At 37.2% G+C, this 15,562-nt stretch overlaps 1 protein-coding gene across 2 annotated transcripts in view; it reads right to left on the minus strand.

Annotated features, from left to right (window-relative positions):
• LOC131983237 (myosin-11-like) overlaps window positions 1-12,133 on the minus strand; it is a 47,964-nt gene extending 35,831 nt beyond the window's left edge. The window contains exons 1-7 of one of the 2 annotated variants that reach the window (XM_059347924.1): window positions 11,708-12,133; window positions 10,320-10,490; window positions 6,239-6,395; window positions 2,555-2,582; window positions 1,680-1,779; window positions 666-686; window positions 373-399 (exon numbers count right to left, since the gene is read on the minus strand). In XM_059347924.1, coding sequence (XP_059203907.1) covers window positions 373-399; window positions 666-686; window positions 1,680-1,779; window positions 2,555-2,582; window positions 6,239-6,395; window positions 10,320-10,490; window positions 11,708-11,872 — 669 coding nt within the window. In that variant the 5' untranslated portion in view covers window positions 11,873-12,133. Of the gene's footprint in view, window positions 1-372; window positions 400-665; window positions 687-1,679; window positions 1,780-2,554; window positions 2,583-6,238; window positions 6,396-10,319; window positions 10,501-11,707 lie in introns of those variants that run through there. The other variant, XM_059347925.1, reaches the window with a different exon arrangement.
• Between the last annotated feature and the right edge of the window lie 3,429 nt (window positions 12,134-15,562).

Below are 15,562 nucleotides of genomic sequence, written 5' to 3' on the forward strand. Positions count from 1 at the left end.
AAAAAATATTAAAACAATTAAACAAGAAAAAAGTATTTCAAGTATTAAAAAATATAAAATAAAATATAAAAAAGTGTAAAAAAGTTTAAAATGAATGAATGTAAAAGTATTACAAATTTAAATAAGAAGAAATATAAAATATTATTAAAAATGCAATTAAGAGGAAATATAAAGTATAAATAATAAATATAGAAAAAATATTACATTTTAAGGAGGAAATATAAAATATAGGGACAATACAGACAGTATATCTGTGTTTATATCTATTATTATGATGTTTATTTAACAGTAAACATGCTCAGGACAGTTGATGCAATAAAATGTACGAGTGACTTTATATTTGAAGCAGAACTGCAGGAGGTTTGTACTCACATAGGCCAGCTGCTGCTGCGCCTGCTGCTGCTGCGGCTGCTGCCGGAACAAACAGGAACACATACGTAATTTTAAAAAAAGCAGAATTAGCTCCTCACATGACAGCGTTGAGAGGCAGCGGAGCAACAGGAGCAGAGGTCAAGCATCAGTAAAGAGCGGCTAAACAAAGCGCTGACCGATCTCCGCTGGATTACACAGCAGCTGAAACTTGTAAAGCATGTGATGTTTTTATCTTTTATCAGAAACCCCAGAAACACCAGAAGCAGCTGGAGAAAACAACAACGTGTCCTCACCTTCACCACCGCCGCAGAGTCCTGTCAGCAGAATATGTTGTTTAATATTTTGTAACAGAAAAAGTGCACAGTAAGATCTCAACTTATGTTAATTTATTCATTCTTTAGTTTTGATATTCAAATTCGGACTCACCCTGGAGCTTTAATAAGTGTATTATTTGTATTTTTTAAATTTAGTTTCCTTTTTTTATGTTGATATTTGCACACATAGAGACAGACAATCACGCTCTCATTCACACCTACGGGCAATTTAGAGTCACCAACTAAACCTCAGTGCATGTTTTTGTACTGTGGGAGGAAGCCTGAGTACCCTGTGAGAACCCATGCTGACACGGGGGAATAATTAAATATAATTAATATTATTACTATATTTAAATAAATTAAAATTAAATAATATTTCTTATTTTAATTATTTATATGTTGTTGTTTTTCCCATTAGTCTTAGATAAGCCCATGGTGGGTTTCTACCTCACCTGCATGTTTTTTTATTTTTATTAACTTTTTCTCAGATTTTTCTTTTAAAATAAGATCAGACATTAGAAGGAGGAGGAAGAAGAGGAGGAAGAAGAAGAGGACTAGGAGGAGGAGAAGAGAGGAAGAGTGGGAAGAGGAGGACGAGAAGGAGGAGGAAAAGGAGGAGCAGGAGGGAGCGGAGGTGGAGGAGGAGCAGAGGAGGAAGAAGAAGAGGAGGATGAAGAGGAGGAGGAGAAAGAGGAGAAGAAGGAGGAGGAAGAAGAAGAGGAGGAGGAGGAGGAAGAAGATGAGGAAGAGGAGGAGGAGGAGGAGGAGGAGGAGGAGGAGGAGGAGTAGAAAGAAGAAGAGGAGGAGGAGGAGGAGGAAGAAGAGGAGGAGGAGGAAGAGGAGGAGCAGTTTGTTTTCCTGAGACTGCTTTGCATTTTACAGATATTGCACATTAGAGGTAATGTATGTTATCATGTTAAAACGATTAAATAGTTTGTTGCATGCAGTCGTAAAAATGCAAATAAAGAACTGAATGAAGACGTTTCTACTCACAGGGTTGGCGTCCTTCTTGCCTTTGTGCGAGGAGGCGACCACAGCTAGGTACTGAATCACCTTCTTGGTGTTTTCTGTCTTCCCGGCTCCAGACTCTCCTCTGAGAAACAGAAAGGATAACAGAGGGCATATTGGAGAGAAGAGGGAGTTAAAAACAGGAGACAGGATGTAGCATAGGGCCCTGTAGCTGCAGGACAGTGTGATGAGCAGGTGTGTGGACATGATGCAGGAGTTCAGGAAGGTGGAAGCTGTTTTAAATGCTGTTTTGAAAGCGAGTGTCAGTGTTTTTTAATTAGATGCAGCTGGGAACCAGTGCAGGGAGCTGACCTGCAGAGGCTTGAAAGTGCATGCAGGAAGAAGGGTCAGTAGGGAGCTGCAGTGGTCTATTTAGATATTTATTTACTAATTTTTTAAATTTCCATAGTTGGTTGACAATGTACTACAATGTATATATAATGTATAATGACTTAAAAATATCAGCCTTCTTAGGACCTTTGTAATATTGGTGCAAAATCATCAATGCATAATCCACAAAAAAAGGTTCTACTTTCATTTCAGCTGAAAAATGTACAATGTTAATACATGCATCATATCTATCAAAGAACTGATTATTATTATTGATAATTTATAATGTTTGTAACAGTAAGTTGCAGCTTTACATAAATCTGAGCATTAATCTATGCAAGGTTTAGTCACATTGACACTTTTGGGGACAAAATCCAACAGTTAATCAACACTTGGTTTGAGTCTTCAGGTAGAGGGGTGTGTGTGTGTGTGTGTGTGTGTGTGTGTGTGTGTGTTTGTGGGTGTATGTGTGTTAACATGCATGGTAGACTGTGATGGAAAATGGTGAAGTTTTGTCTGTTTCAACTCACGTGCAGAGAATAGACTGATCCTCACGGTCTGTGGAGAAAGAGAGCGAGGACAGAGAGAGAGAGAGAGAGCGAGAGAGAGAGAGAGAGAGAGAGAGAGAGAGAGAGAGAGAGGGAGGGAGGGATGTTAAAAGGGGGGAATAATGTGAAATGTTGACTGAGCTGAACTCATTAGTTGAAGCCAAGCTGAACACACCAAACATGAACTCTGAGGCGGCCGCCGCTCCACTCGGACACGAGAGCAAACAGCTCTGAGATTCTCGTTCAGAGGGAGATTAGCCTCCATCACTCATATCATCTAAAAATAGCAGGTGGATGCGGGGCTCCATCGCTGTAATCTCCGTCTGCCTGCTCCATGTATGGCCATCCTGGGGCTGAATGGAAAGTACGGAGTTGGTCTGAGGTCACCAGCGGACCATCCGGAGAGCAGACGGCACGCTCTGAGGCTTCAGCAACTTTTACTTACTACTTTTAGTTTGCAACTTTCATTTATGTGCAGAATGGAGTAAGTATTTGCCACCAAATCAGCATTTTTACACGTGTATTCTTTGCATTGTTCCCCTGTTTCTTCATCATAACAGCCTCCAATGGGGGCAAACTCACACACAAAACCATCAAAACTATTCACCTACCGAGCCCCAAACCTCTCTAAACTCTACAGCAAAACCATTAAAAGCAGACTGCACAACCTCAGGCGTCCCTTTAACTCGTTCTTCACAAGACTTCTAGTCATAGAAACAGGATTCCCGGTCTGTAGACGGGAACGTTACAACAGTAGATCTGTCACTCAGCAAACACACAATATGTGCAGAGGTTTGTGTTTATAAATGCGGACACAACCAAGTTCACTTTAAGACAAAAATTCATATTTTTCCTCTTACCTGAGGAGCTGTTTTGGTCCAGTGGACCATCCGGAGAGCAGACGGCCGCTCTGAGGCTTCAGTCGGGGCTGCTTGCTGCCACTGTGATACTTTTAGTTTGCAACTTTCATTTATGTGCAGAATGAAAGTACAAACTGAACTTTGACGCGTATAAATCAGCATTTTTAAACATGTATTGTGTGTATTTTACATGTATAATTCTTCTCTATTGTTCTCCTGTTTCTTCACCATCATAGCAGCCTCAACAAGGAGCAAACTCACACACCAAACCTCCTAAACTATTCACCTACCGACCACCAAACCTCTCAAACCTCAAAAGCAAAACAACAACATACTGACCACACACACAGACACAACCTCTGGTGTCCCTTTAACTCTTTGTTCACGCTGTTTCCGGTTGTTGAAACAGATTCAGCAGAATCACTCAACAAAACACACTGTCATGAGGTAATATGTGCAGAGGTTTGTGTTTATAGATGTGAATGTATCATCCTTTTAATGTTCCCTCCAAAACCAAGATACATATTTTTCCTCAGTGTTTTTTTGGGATTTTCTGAGATGCAATGCTACTTTCCAGGATCACATTCACACCTGGAAGCTACCAACTACAACAAAGTTCTTATCTTACTAAGCACTTATCTGCTGCCCCCTCAGTGCTGGTATTCACTTTCCCTGCTCAGATCTATCCTGCCGGTCTGGGGATTGAACCACCAACCCTCCGGTCACAAGCTCGCTACTCAAAACCACTTACTCCGGTTAATCCACAGACCTTGTTTCAAGCAGTTTGATCTAGGAACTATTTACTTTCTACAAGAGAAAAGGGTCATGGGTTTGAATTAGGCTCAAGGCCCTTCTGTGTGGAGTTTGCATGATCTCTCTCTGGGGGTCCCTGCTCAGGTTAAAAGTAAACCCTGCGGAGTTTTGGGCTACTTGAACCCTTTCATTTGCCTGTATATAAACTTTAAAAAATGTTTACCATGACATGTTGGAATAATTTTTTTCAGCACAACCTCAACTATTAGACCTGGTAATTATTATTTCACTTTGATTTAGGACGTTTTCATAACCCCAGTCTGTTTGATCATCCCAATCAGAGTGAAATTGACACATTTGGTTGTTTTGTGTTTAGTCTGGTTTCTTTCACAGTGCCGAAATGTAAGAGGACAAATCCACTCACACTATTATTTCTTATTGGTTGAAAAGTTGGCGGTGAAAAATGTAAACAGGGAAATAAACAAAGCAACACGGAGCCGAGCGCAAACTAAGTCCGTTTGATTCTAGGGACCGTAATCTGCTCTGGTGTTCACCAAACTAATGTGGAGAGAAACGGTCAGAAGGAGCTCCTGTTGAGACGTGCTGATCCATTATTTCCACAGACGATGTGCTTCAATCAGCTGTAGAATCAGAGAAGGAGAGCCTTGATGCTCCTACCACCATCTACTGCTAACACCAAGGCAAATATTCAGTTATTCTGAGCAACATGTTGATAATTCTGCAATGACAAATTAGCATTTTGGTTCATTTCCTTTAATTAGGTCGGATTCTGGTTGGATTATGTTCACAGTAAATCAAACCGCACTAGAGACCCTCTCACAGGAGGTCTGGGACCAAACCAGAGTACGACTGGGGCGTTCACAAGCAACCAAATAAACCTGAACAAGGATTTAATCACCAGCGTTCGATTGAAATGGACTAAACTTTGGGTTGTGAAATCCTTACTGGATCAACATTTTGATTGGGGATGGGCGTTTGGAAGAAACCTGCCAACGTGGTTATCTATAACGTTAACGATCAATTAATCGCTGCATGTTTACATGGGCAAAATAAAAGATATACAGTACTATGTAAAAGCCTGTTTTGATAGTGGATGCTTTTATTTTGAAAGGACGAATAAAGAGACTTGATCCTGTCGATCGTAAAACTGAATCGACTGAGATTAAAGATAACGTCAAGGAGTTCAATGTTTTATGTTTTAGCTCCCATAGAGACATGAGGTTAGTTTTCACAGTAATCTAATAATAGATTATGATTATTATCATATATTAAATGTGTTTAAATAGGTTTTGGATCAAATTAAACTGATCAAGGTTTGAGCAAGGTTTGATACAGTAAGCTAGTTTTGCTCCAATTAATACCCTTGTATTTCTGTGTGTTTTATAATTGTTATTGCAACGTTCAGTTTGCAAACTGTAGCTTTATCCAACTTAAGTCTCAGCTCATTGGCTTATTGACGTACGGCTGCAGAACTGAACAACTGGCCGTGTTTTAGTGCAGTGATATTGATACGCAGTCAAGATCAAATAAAAAAATACACAGATCGATTAAAAATTCCATGTGATCGACAAATTCTTAACGACCATTAATCGATCATCAGTTAATCATTCCCATCCCTAATTTTGATCCTATAAAACACACAAAAAAACATAAAATCTGATTTTGAAAATTATGTTTTTTGTACTTTGTAAAACACCATCATGCTCAGTGAAGAATTTTAATAGTTGGTTATAAATATAACATATGAATGGTAAAATGAGGAGAACAACTTTTTTTATTTATACTAAATAAATTTGACCTTATCTCCAGTTTTACTTGGCCGATCATCATCATCAAACACAAACTGGAGTTTCAAACCAGAACTTTAGAGGGAAGCTGACGGCAGGAAACACGCAGCTGAAGGTTTTCCAGTGTGAAGAAGTCATGTGATCTGATCAAACCAACTTGATTGGCGGTAAAATGGTTAAATGGTCAAAGGATGGTGGTTAAAGGACAATGAATGATTGAAAAAAGCTGTGTCACTCGAAGTTACCTTGCATCATGTTCCTGTAGGCGTTGTCTGTGATGGAGTAGATGTGCGGCGGCACCTCGTGGCGTTTCTTGCCCTTGTACATCTCGATGATCTTCTCAGAGTAGATGGGCAACATCTTGTAGGGGTTCACCACCACACAGAAGAGGCCTGAGTACGTCTGTGGGAGAAGAAATCACCTCGTCAGAACAACTTTACAGTAGAGGTGGGGGAAAAAATTGATACAGCGTAGTATCGTAATATTTTGTCTGGCAATATTATATCGATTTAATCGTTCCGGTGGGCCGTCAGTATTTTTGCCGTTTTTTTTTTTTTTTAGGAATATACTGGAGATACTGGTATCATATGAAACTAGAAGATCTAAGGAATCTTTAGGCACGTGTGGATCAGGATATCATGTTGCGGAGTTATCAAAATAACGCTGCAAAGTTTGGCTTTTTAATGTTTCATCCAAAAAAATTCAGAGCAGTTCTCTTAAAGTTGAACTTAAAGTTGAGGAAAGTTTGAGAAAATGCTGCAATTGTTATCGTCCATACATGTTTGATGTCAGTTCAGTTCAGTTTGACTGAATGCTTTGTTGGTCAGTCTGTGGGTTTGACTCTCATTGTGGAGAAATAAAAAGACTGAAGTGAGATGAATAGACCGAGAATGTTCTCTTATTTGACAAAACAATTCTTGATTGAATTTAATTTGTGGACACAAAATGCAGTTAAACAGTTAAATATATTGTTTCACAATACTCACCATATCACAAAATGCTTAAAATGGCAATCAAATCGTATCATGGAGCCTCTGGTGATTCCCACCTTTACTACTTATTTATTACAGTCATTCATTTGGTTTGTTCCTGAACACATTCTCCTTTAAATATTCTTCAGTTCTACAATGTCATTTAGGAGGAGATTTTATCCAAAGCAACATACATTTGAGAGTTCATATGTACATATTCACAGATTCTCCTGGAATGCTCTCCTCTAAATTCAATGATTTGCAGGACTGGTTGAACTGTAGTAGTAGACTAAGTTCATATAAATTACCTCAAGACTCGTTCTCTTGTCCTGGTAAAAGATAACTCAGCCCTTCACCTTTTCATGTAATTCAATTCAATTTTATCTATGGAGAATCACAAAACACACCCTTAAAAATACAAAATCTTTAACAGGGATTCTCTGTCTCTCCTGGTGCCATTTGGTTTCGTTTGCTTCGTTTCGTTTGTTTACTTTAAATGATCCATAATAAACTACTTGTGTAATTAATTGTCAAGAATTGAGGCGAGAGAGAGAGAGAGAGAGAGAGAGAGAGGGAGAGAGAGAGGGAGAGAGAGGTGATTTTGTAGATGGTGTTGATGAAACCTGCTAAACTTCAGGTGCACTGGTGTCGGTTTCTTACACAATTAAATAATCAATGTTTTTGTACTTAAAATCTAAATAAGGTCCCAGAATGCATCAAAAGCATCACATTAGAGCTTGTTTATGGAAATAAACATACCAAGAGAGGATATTAGACGTAGAATACATTTTTTTAATTCCTGTGTCTGTGGTTGAAAAGACATTTACAGATGTTTTAATTAACCCCTCCTGGAATTTGTAATCTTGTAATCACAGTGGAGCTAAAACATTTAATTGTTGATTACAGCAACTTTTTTGGACAATAAAATAAATAATTTAGGCCACATCAAGTGGTTCCAGGCTTCCGAATCTAACATATTGCTGCTTTTATTTGTGTTATGTGATAATAAACTGAATAATTGTGGGTTTTGCACAGCAAAAACTGGCCTTTTTTAAATTTTAGCTTGACATTTTTCACTATTTTTTCACATTCTCTACACCGAACTGATCTGCAGATCAACTGATAATGAAAACACTAGTAAGACGCAGCTCTAGATCAAAGTAATTAATGCAATCTATACTAGTTCATTTATTTCTAAGAACTAGCACTGTAAAAAAAAAAGAAACTTAAATGCACATATACCCAGCCTCTCAAACTGTAATATACAAAAAACATCACTTTATTGTTTGAAATTTGAGTTTGATAAACCTGGCAGCTCATTTTTATTTAGAAACTTATATTTAGGTTGCTATAAATTATCTATTTATGTTACATTGTGGGACCAGGAGGGTCGCAGCTCATATCGAGAGTTCAGATGAGCATTTTTTGGCAGCTGGGAGACTTCCTGCTCATATATGGAGCGGAGGGACTGCAGCTCTGTACAAAGATGCATCAGCGTGGATTTTAATTTTACATCCCGTACCTTATTAGACTTTGTAAGACTGACTGAAAAAATAAAAACATAAGCTGTTGATCCTCCCGGTACATCCTGAGTCAATGCAGCGAGCAGAGTGTCGGCACACAGTCCCTAAACAAGGACTTCTCCACCTGAGAGACGAGCCCAGCGTCCGCTCTGTGGCCCGCCGACCTTCACTCCAGCTTCCGTCTAGTCCTTATCATTCAAATTTATTTAAGCATACATGTCAGATTCAAGTTTAGGTCCTTCAGTCTAAATCTACGGTATATTTAGTTATATGTCAGCGTATGAAGAACTTCTGTTCTTTCTTTTTCCACAGACACAGCCATTTAATTTTCATTTAACCTTCATTATTTCACATTAATCCTGATGATTTGGTGTGCAGAAAGAACACAGAGATAAAATGAATGTGATGTATTGGAAATGTGCATCATTTTTAGTTTCTTGATATCTTTGGTTTTTATTTTAGTTCTGTTTTTCATTGACTCATCCACAGCTCAGATATTTCATTTAAAACACTTAGAATAACGTTGAGAAATAATGAGGGGATGCAGTTTTCTGGAGTATGTAACTTCCACGGGGTCATTGTGACATTGTAGGTGCATTGCTTTGATAATAAGACAACCTTTTATCTGTAATTCAGGCTGTGCAGCTTTATTTTTCCTCTTGTGTTCATTAATCATCATTATTGTCTCTCTCTCTCTCTTTTTCTTATATGATTTAGGATTTCCTACAAAGCTTTTGCAGTGTGATTAGTTCGCAGCATGTTGTTTTTGTCGTAAAACAGCTAGGTTTAGATCACACACAGGCAAATTAGGGCCGTGGACCATCTCAGTCTGGCCCACAACATAATCAAAAGAAAACTAAACTACCTACCTACCAAAACTATCAGTGACCTGTGCAGTGATGCATGTCACACAATTGGCACGAAAGTTGAAAACAGCATTGAAGTGGATTGTTTCATGTAAGAAATATTTTCTTAGTAACCTCAGAGCGCACCAGATTGACATATAACAATGTAAAAAAAAATCAATATTTTCTAACAAAAAGTTATTTATTTTTTGGAAAAGGACTTTTGCATGAGACCCATCCGCCTTAATATTTAAGGTCTGCAGCTAATCCTGCATACCGCTAGACCCATCAGCCTTATATTAAGATTAAGATTTCCTTTATTAGGCCCACAAAGGGGAAATTTCCAGTATTACAGCAGCAAAGTAGACAGCAAGATAGAGAGGAGCTCCAATAAAAATAACAATACATAGTAAACAAGCAGTATCAACTAGAAATATAACAAAGGTATTAGCAATTAAACAAGTAAAAAATATAAATAAGTATAAACAATTTAAACAAAAGGAAAGGATCATAATATATGATGTAGACAGAGACAGCAGTTGAAGATGTAGCATTGCACGGAGAATATTGCACATAAATTCAATTTAAAAAGAAACCTGAGGGTTTATAGTGCACTATATTTTTTTTAAATATTTTTTAACATTTACGACTGTCTGCTCAAGGACTTGACATGGTTGCAGGATTCACACATATTGAAAAGCGTATTTTATTCAACGTTTTGTTTTATTTATTGACTACAGCCTGCCTTGCACTCACTGTTCCTCACTCAGATTCCCCCATTGTTATTTTTATTTCCCTTATTCTTCACAAGGACGAAGGAATTTTTTTTCTGTATAATTTTGTGATATCATGTTTTATTATTGTCTGTACATAATTTTTTTGTGACAAGTTAGGAGCTAAGCAATGCATTCTGTGAGGGTGCTCTTTGTGTGTGTGTGTGTGTGTGTGTGTGTGTGTGCATGTGTGTGTGTGTGTGTGTGTGCTCACATAGATGAGGCTGGAGAAGTATCTCTCCCGAAGGTTTTGCAGGACGGAGGCCTCGTTGAGGAAGGTGAGGGCGGCCATGTCCTCCACCTTGCTGAACTTGGGCGGGTTCATCTTCTGGATGTCGTCTTTGTTCACCGTGATTTTCTGGCCGTTAGAGAGCTGCACCACCACCTGCAACCACAAACACACTCTGTCATAAAGCTTAGAACTTCATTTACCAAATATGTAGTGACTGGCAGGCAGCTCTATAGTTTCTACAGGTGCATCTCAATACATTAGAATATCATGGAAAAGTCCATTTCCAGTAGTTCAAGTCAAACAGCCCCAACCAAGTGTTGAGTCATATAGATGGACATACTTTTCAGAGGCCAACATTTCCGTATTTAACATACTTTTTACAATTGATCTTTTGTAATATTACAAAAAAAAATTGGAGACAGTGAATTTTAAAATAAAATGTAAGCATCATTATTATAATTAGAAGAAATAAATAAATGAAATGTTTCATTCTGTGTGTAATTGATCTATATAATGTGTTATTTCCACTTTTTGAATTGAATTAATGACATAAATAAACTTTTCTCTGATATTCTAATTTATTGAGATGAACCTGTAAATGTAGAGACAGTTTTTGAAAACCTTGGTGACAGATTAACTAACTACTTACTTTGTACGAACAGATAAAAAAGACAAAGGAAGAGACGGAACTTGTTACTAACGCTAACAAAGACCAAAATTTAAATTCTGCCTGGAATAAGATAACAGTTTTTTATAAATGTTGCCTGTTTTGGGTGTCTACAGTCATGTTAAAAATGATTAGACCACCCCTTTTCTTCAATTTCTTGTTCATTCTAAAGCCTGGTACAACTAAAGGTACATTTGTTTGGGCAAATATAATGAAAAGCTCATAAGAGTTTAATTTAAGAGCTGATATCTAGACATTCCCCATGATTTTCTTAGTGATGATTTTGGTTATTATCAAGAAAACCATGGAAAATGGCTAGATATCAGCTCTTAAATTAAACTCTTATCAGCTATTTTTTGTTGTTATCATTATATTTGTCCAAACAAATGTACCTTTAGTTGTACCAGGCATTAAAATGAACAATAAATTGAAGAAAAAGGGTGGTCTAATATTTTTTTCCATGACTGTATTTATAAATCTGCATCTTGAAAACCAAACTTCTTCTGGTTGTTTTAAAGGTTATTTGTTAATTTTTGTCCATTAATTCACTTGAATGGAGACAAATATTTGTGCACTTTTACTGTCATTGTTCATCTGTTATGGAAGAAATAAATTCAGGAGGACTATTAAAAGGTTAAGGTTAAGAAGTCATGTGACTACAGCAGCAGATAGTCCGTTGTGACATCATCATGGCGTGTATTACCTCGTCCCCCTTCTCCTCCTTTAGGCTGGCGGCCTCGAAGCCCTCCCTCTCCGACGGTATCCACACCATCTTCTTGGCCGCCCAGTCGGCTTGGGCCAGCCCGCTGTTGCGGAAGTCATTATCCAGGGCGAGGTACTTGGTGTCGTCACCGGCCGGGTCAGCCATGTCGGACGTGTCACCGTTAGGGGCAGAGTCGATCTGAGGTGCTAAATGGATTGCTGGTGGTTCAGATTCAGAGGTGGTGCAGGTGAAGCTGACGTCTGGATGGTCACTGGGGACTGGGTCGGCCTTTGCTGGGACGATGGGAGTCGGGTTGACCTCTGACCTCGGTTTGACGTCTGGCCTGCTGACGGCACAAATCAAACAAACTGTGAACTATGACACACTGAATTCTGGTTTTATTAATTTTAAACAAACAAGATACAACATGCAAATCAGTGAGCTTTAAACTGGCAGGATAGCAGTTTCCCCTTGTTTCCAGTCTTTATGCTAAGCTAAGCTAATTGGCTGCAGGTAATAGCTTCATATTCACCATTCAATCTTCTCCATTAACTCTGCGGGGAAAAAAAGCGTATTTCCAAAAATACCAAACTATTTCTTTAAGTCATTATTGTATTAATTCCTCATTAACCTCCATGTTTTTATATCTTTACATTTCTTAATTCTTTTAAATCTGCTGCATTTAAAACATTTTATATAATAATATATTTTAAATGTTTTTTTTTTTTTAAATAAACATACATATTTTGCCAGGTATTTGATTAAGTTTATAGACACTTTTTATAATATCTTAGTCACTGTATTTTATGTTGCAATTGTTTTGCCCAATTTTATCTTATGTTATTTTTTCTTCTTCTTCTTCTTCTTCTTCTTATTATTATCATACTATTGATTTTATTTGTCTTCATTTTTAATTTAATCTATTTTATAGTCTACCTTTTATCTTGTATTATTTGTTTTTATTTTATTTTATTGTTTTAAATATTTAATAATTAAATGCATGAATAACAAATATATTTTATTGTACTTCTTTTTTGCTTTTTAAAAAATATTTATTTATTTAATTATTTATTTTTATTCTAACCTTTTAGAAAAATCACACTAAGTTTGGATGTCTGGGAAGTAAGATACCTGCAGTTACCTCTTATGACCACAGAGGCCGCCAAAGAAAACGATGTGAGCCGGCCAACAGCTCTCACATCCTTAAAAAACATTGCAGAAACTTTCCAAACACATTGGGAATCTAAAGGGTTACTTGCTATGACAAAAATAAAATGGCAAATTAACTGTGTTTAGCCTGGTTTAAAACCTGCCCATCACATGACTGACAGCAGAACATCTGACCAGTACAGCAGCTCCCATATCTTCAAAAACGTTGCAGCAAATCCAAGCATATTAACCATGTTTAGCCTGGTTTAACCTGGCTAAAAAAAATCCCTGTATTTGTACAGTCTGGAGAGCCACAATCATTCTGGGCAGTTACTCAGAAATACTCAAAACGTAGAATGACATCTGGCCATTTTTCCTTGTACACAAAATCCAATTCTCAGTCGTATAAATATTATGTAAAGATATGATTTCGAACAGCAAAAGTCTTGTGAAAAGTCTTGAGGGCCTAAAGTGCCATAGAAAGTGAACTTTAAAATAAAAGTTAAATAAAAAACTTTGACCTTTGCTTCCAGATTTTTGTTATTTCTCTGTAATATTTATGCAAAAATAAGCAACAATTTAAGTGAAATTCTGGAGGAAAAAATAACTTTAGTTATTACCTTTTAAGAGAAAAATATCCTGCGTTGATTAGCTTTGACTAACGAAAACAAAATATACAGTAAAGAAATGACCCCAAACAATCACATTATGATTAAACACTAAAACCACTTTGGATGTGAAGGTCAAACTTGAACATAAGATCCAGCAGAGGAGGATAAAAGTAACCATGCAGGTATTCAAACAGCTGGCATGACCACACAGAAGACAATCAGGCATCAATAAAACACATTAGCTCACGTTTTTCTTCCTTCTGCTGCCGACTGTCACTCAGATCATTTACATTTAGTGACAGATTAGTGCAGATATCAGCCTCAGAACATTTCCCTACAGCTTTGCAATGAGCTACTTACTCACTTATCCTCTTCTCTGCCTCTTCGTGCAGGTCACAAGGCTGCTTTGACCTCCCATTGAACAGCAGGCAATAAAACATGAAAAGCAGCACACAGATAACCCCTATAATCAAACAACTGAGCTGCCATGCTGGAATGCCCATGTTTGGCTAACCCCTTTGCTCCTGGTAGCTTCGGTAGCCCAAAGAGGGATGCTAGGGACTTAGCAGGCATACTACCTTATAAGGTGCAGCTCCTTTATGTGTCCAGCCAAGCTTACCGTTTACACCAAAATGGTGACATGTCACAAGGAGCATCCATGTGTGGCCACCGGGCACACACGCAAAACAGAGCAGGAATGTGAGCAGGAAACAATATGCAGCATCTCTAATGAACATTTCTCACATTTTTAAAAATCAGAAATGTGATGCTTTAAATCACTCCATTCATTCAAACATCATCCTGGCACATTTTTTATCACAACCCTAATCAATTCCTGCAGCTATACTTAATTCACAGTGTGCATTTATCACCCTAAAACAACAGTTATTGCTCTAAAAATTGCAAAAACATGACTTTAGTGATTAAAAAGCTACTTTTGCACATTTAATTTAATATTAAAAGCATTTTTAACTCACTAAAAAGGTAATTTCAGCATAAATCCTTGAAATTAAGTGATATTAATAATCAACCCTACCTGTGTTAAAATGTTTATATAAAATGGATAAAAGAAATAAATAAAGACAGGGTTAATACTCACTGCGCAGTGGTTCAGCCCTCAGTGCAGGATGGAGGCTCAACTCCAGGAGAATGAGAGCATCATGTCAGGTAAATGAACTGATGATGATGATGGTGTGGTCCTTCCTCCCTGCACACTATTTAAACAGGCCCGCGACACCTGGGGGTGGAGCAGCGTGTGCAACCCTCCTCCTTTCCAAAGTTGGCAGCAGCCACCAGGGACATCCATCCAGCCAATCACAGCGAAAGGAGAGTTTTTAACTGTTCTGCCTTCAAAATAAAAGCTTGGAGTTTATGCACTGATGTGGAGTGGTTAATTTCAACTTACTTCTGAGGAACGTGTACTTTAATTCATATTTCAACTTCATGCTACTTTATTTACCACTGAGATGTAGTGGAGTAGAAGTATAACGTACATTTTACTCCACATTTTATCAATATAAAACACAATTATCTTATTATCATCATTATGATATATTATTGAAAAACGAACCAGAAGTGTAAAGTCATTTAAATGAGCTCCAGCTTTACCAACTGCAACATTAATATGATGATTAATGTATCAATAATTATAATCCAAATATATATATATATATATATATATATATATATAACTACATAAAATAAGCTATTTCTGAAGAGGTACATTCTGCATACTGGATCATACTTTTGCTACTTTAACTAAATTATGTTGCTCAAACTTGGATGTGGGAGTTTTTCTACACATATTAAAGGGTTTTATTTTTGATACTTCTATATTCGTGCATCTTTACATTGTTGTGTTAGTACTTTGATTCACATGGAAAGAATTATATTACATTAATTTTAGATAAAATGCTAGAGAATAAACCCTATTTTACTCTCTCTTTATAATGTACTGTGACAGAACTGATATTTTGTATGCTTGAGCTGTAAACTCTTTTTTAAAAATTAACCTCACCCTAAAAAATATATATATTTCTCAGTGTATAAGGAGACTTTTTTTTATGCCTATGAATAAGTCCTGGAGTACCCTAAA

The sequence above is a fragment of the Centropristis striata genome, chromosome 13 (assembly GCF_030273125.1).
Source record: "Centropristis striata isolate RG_2023a ecotype Rhode Island chromosome 13, C.striata_1.0, whole genome shotgun sequence".
In the NCBI taxonomy this organism is placed as follows: Eukaryota; Metazoa; Chordata; class Actinopteri; order Perciformes; family Serranidae; genus Centropristis; species Centropristis striata.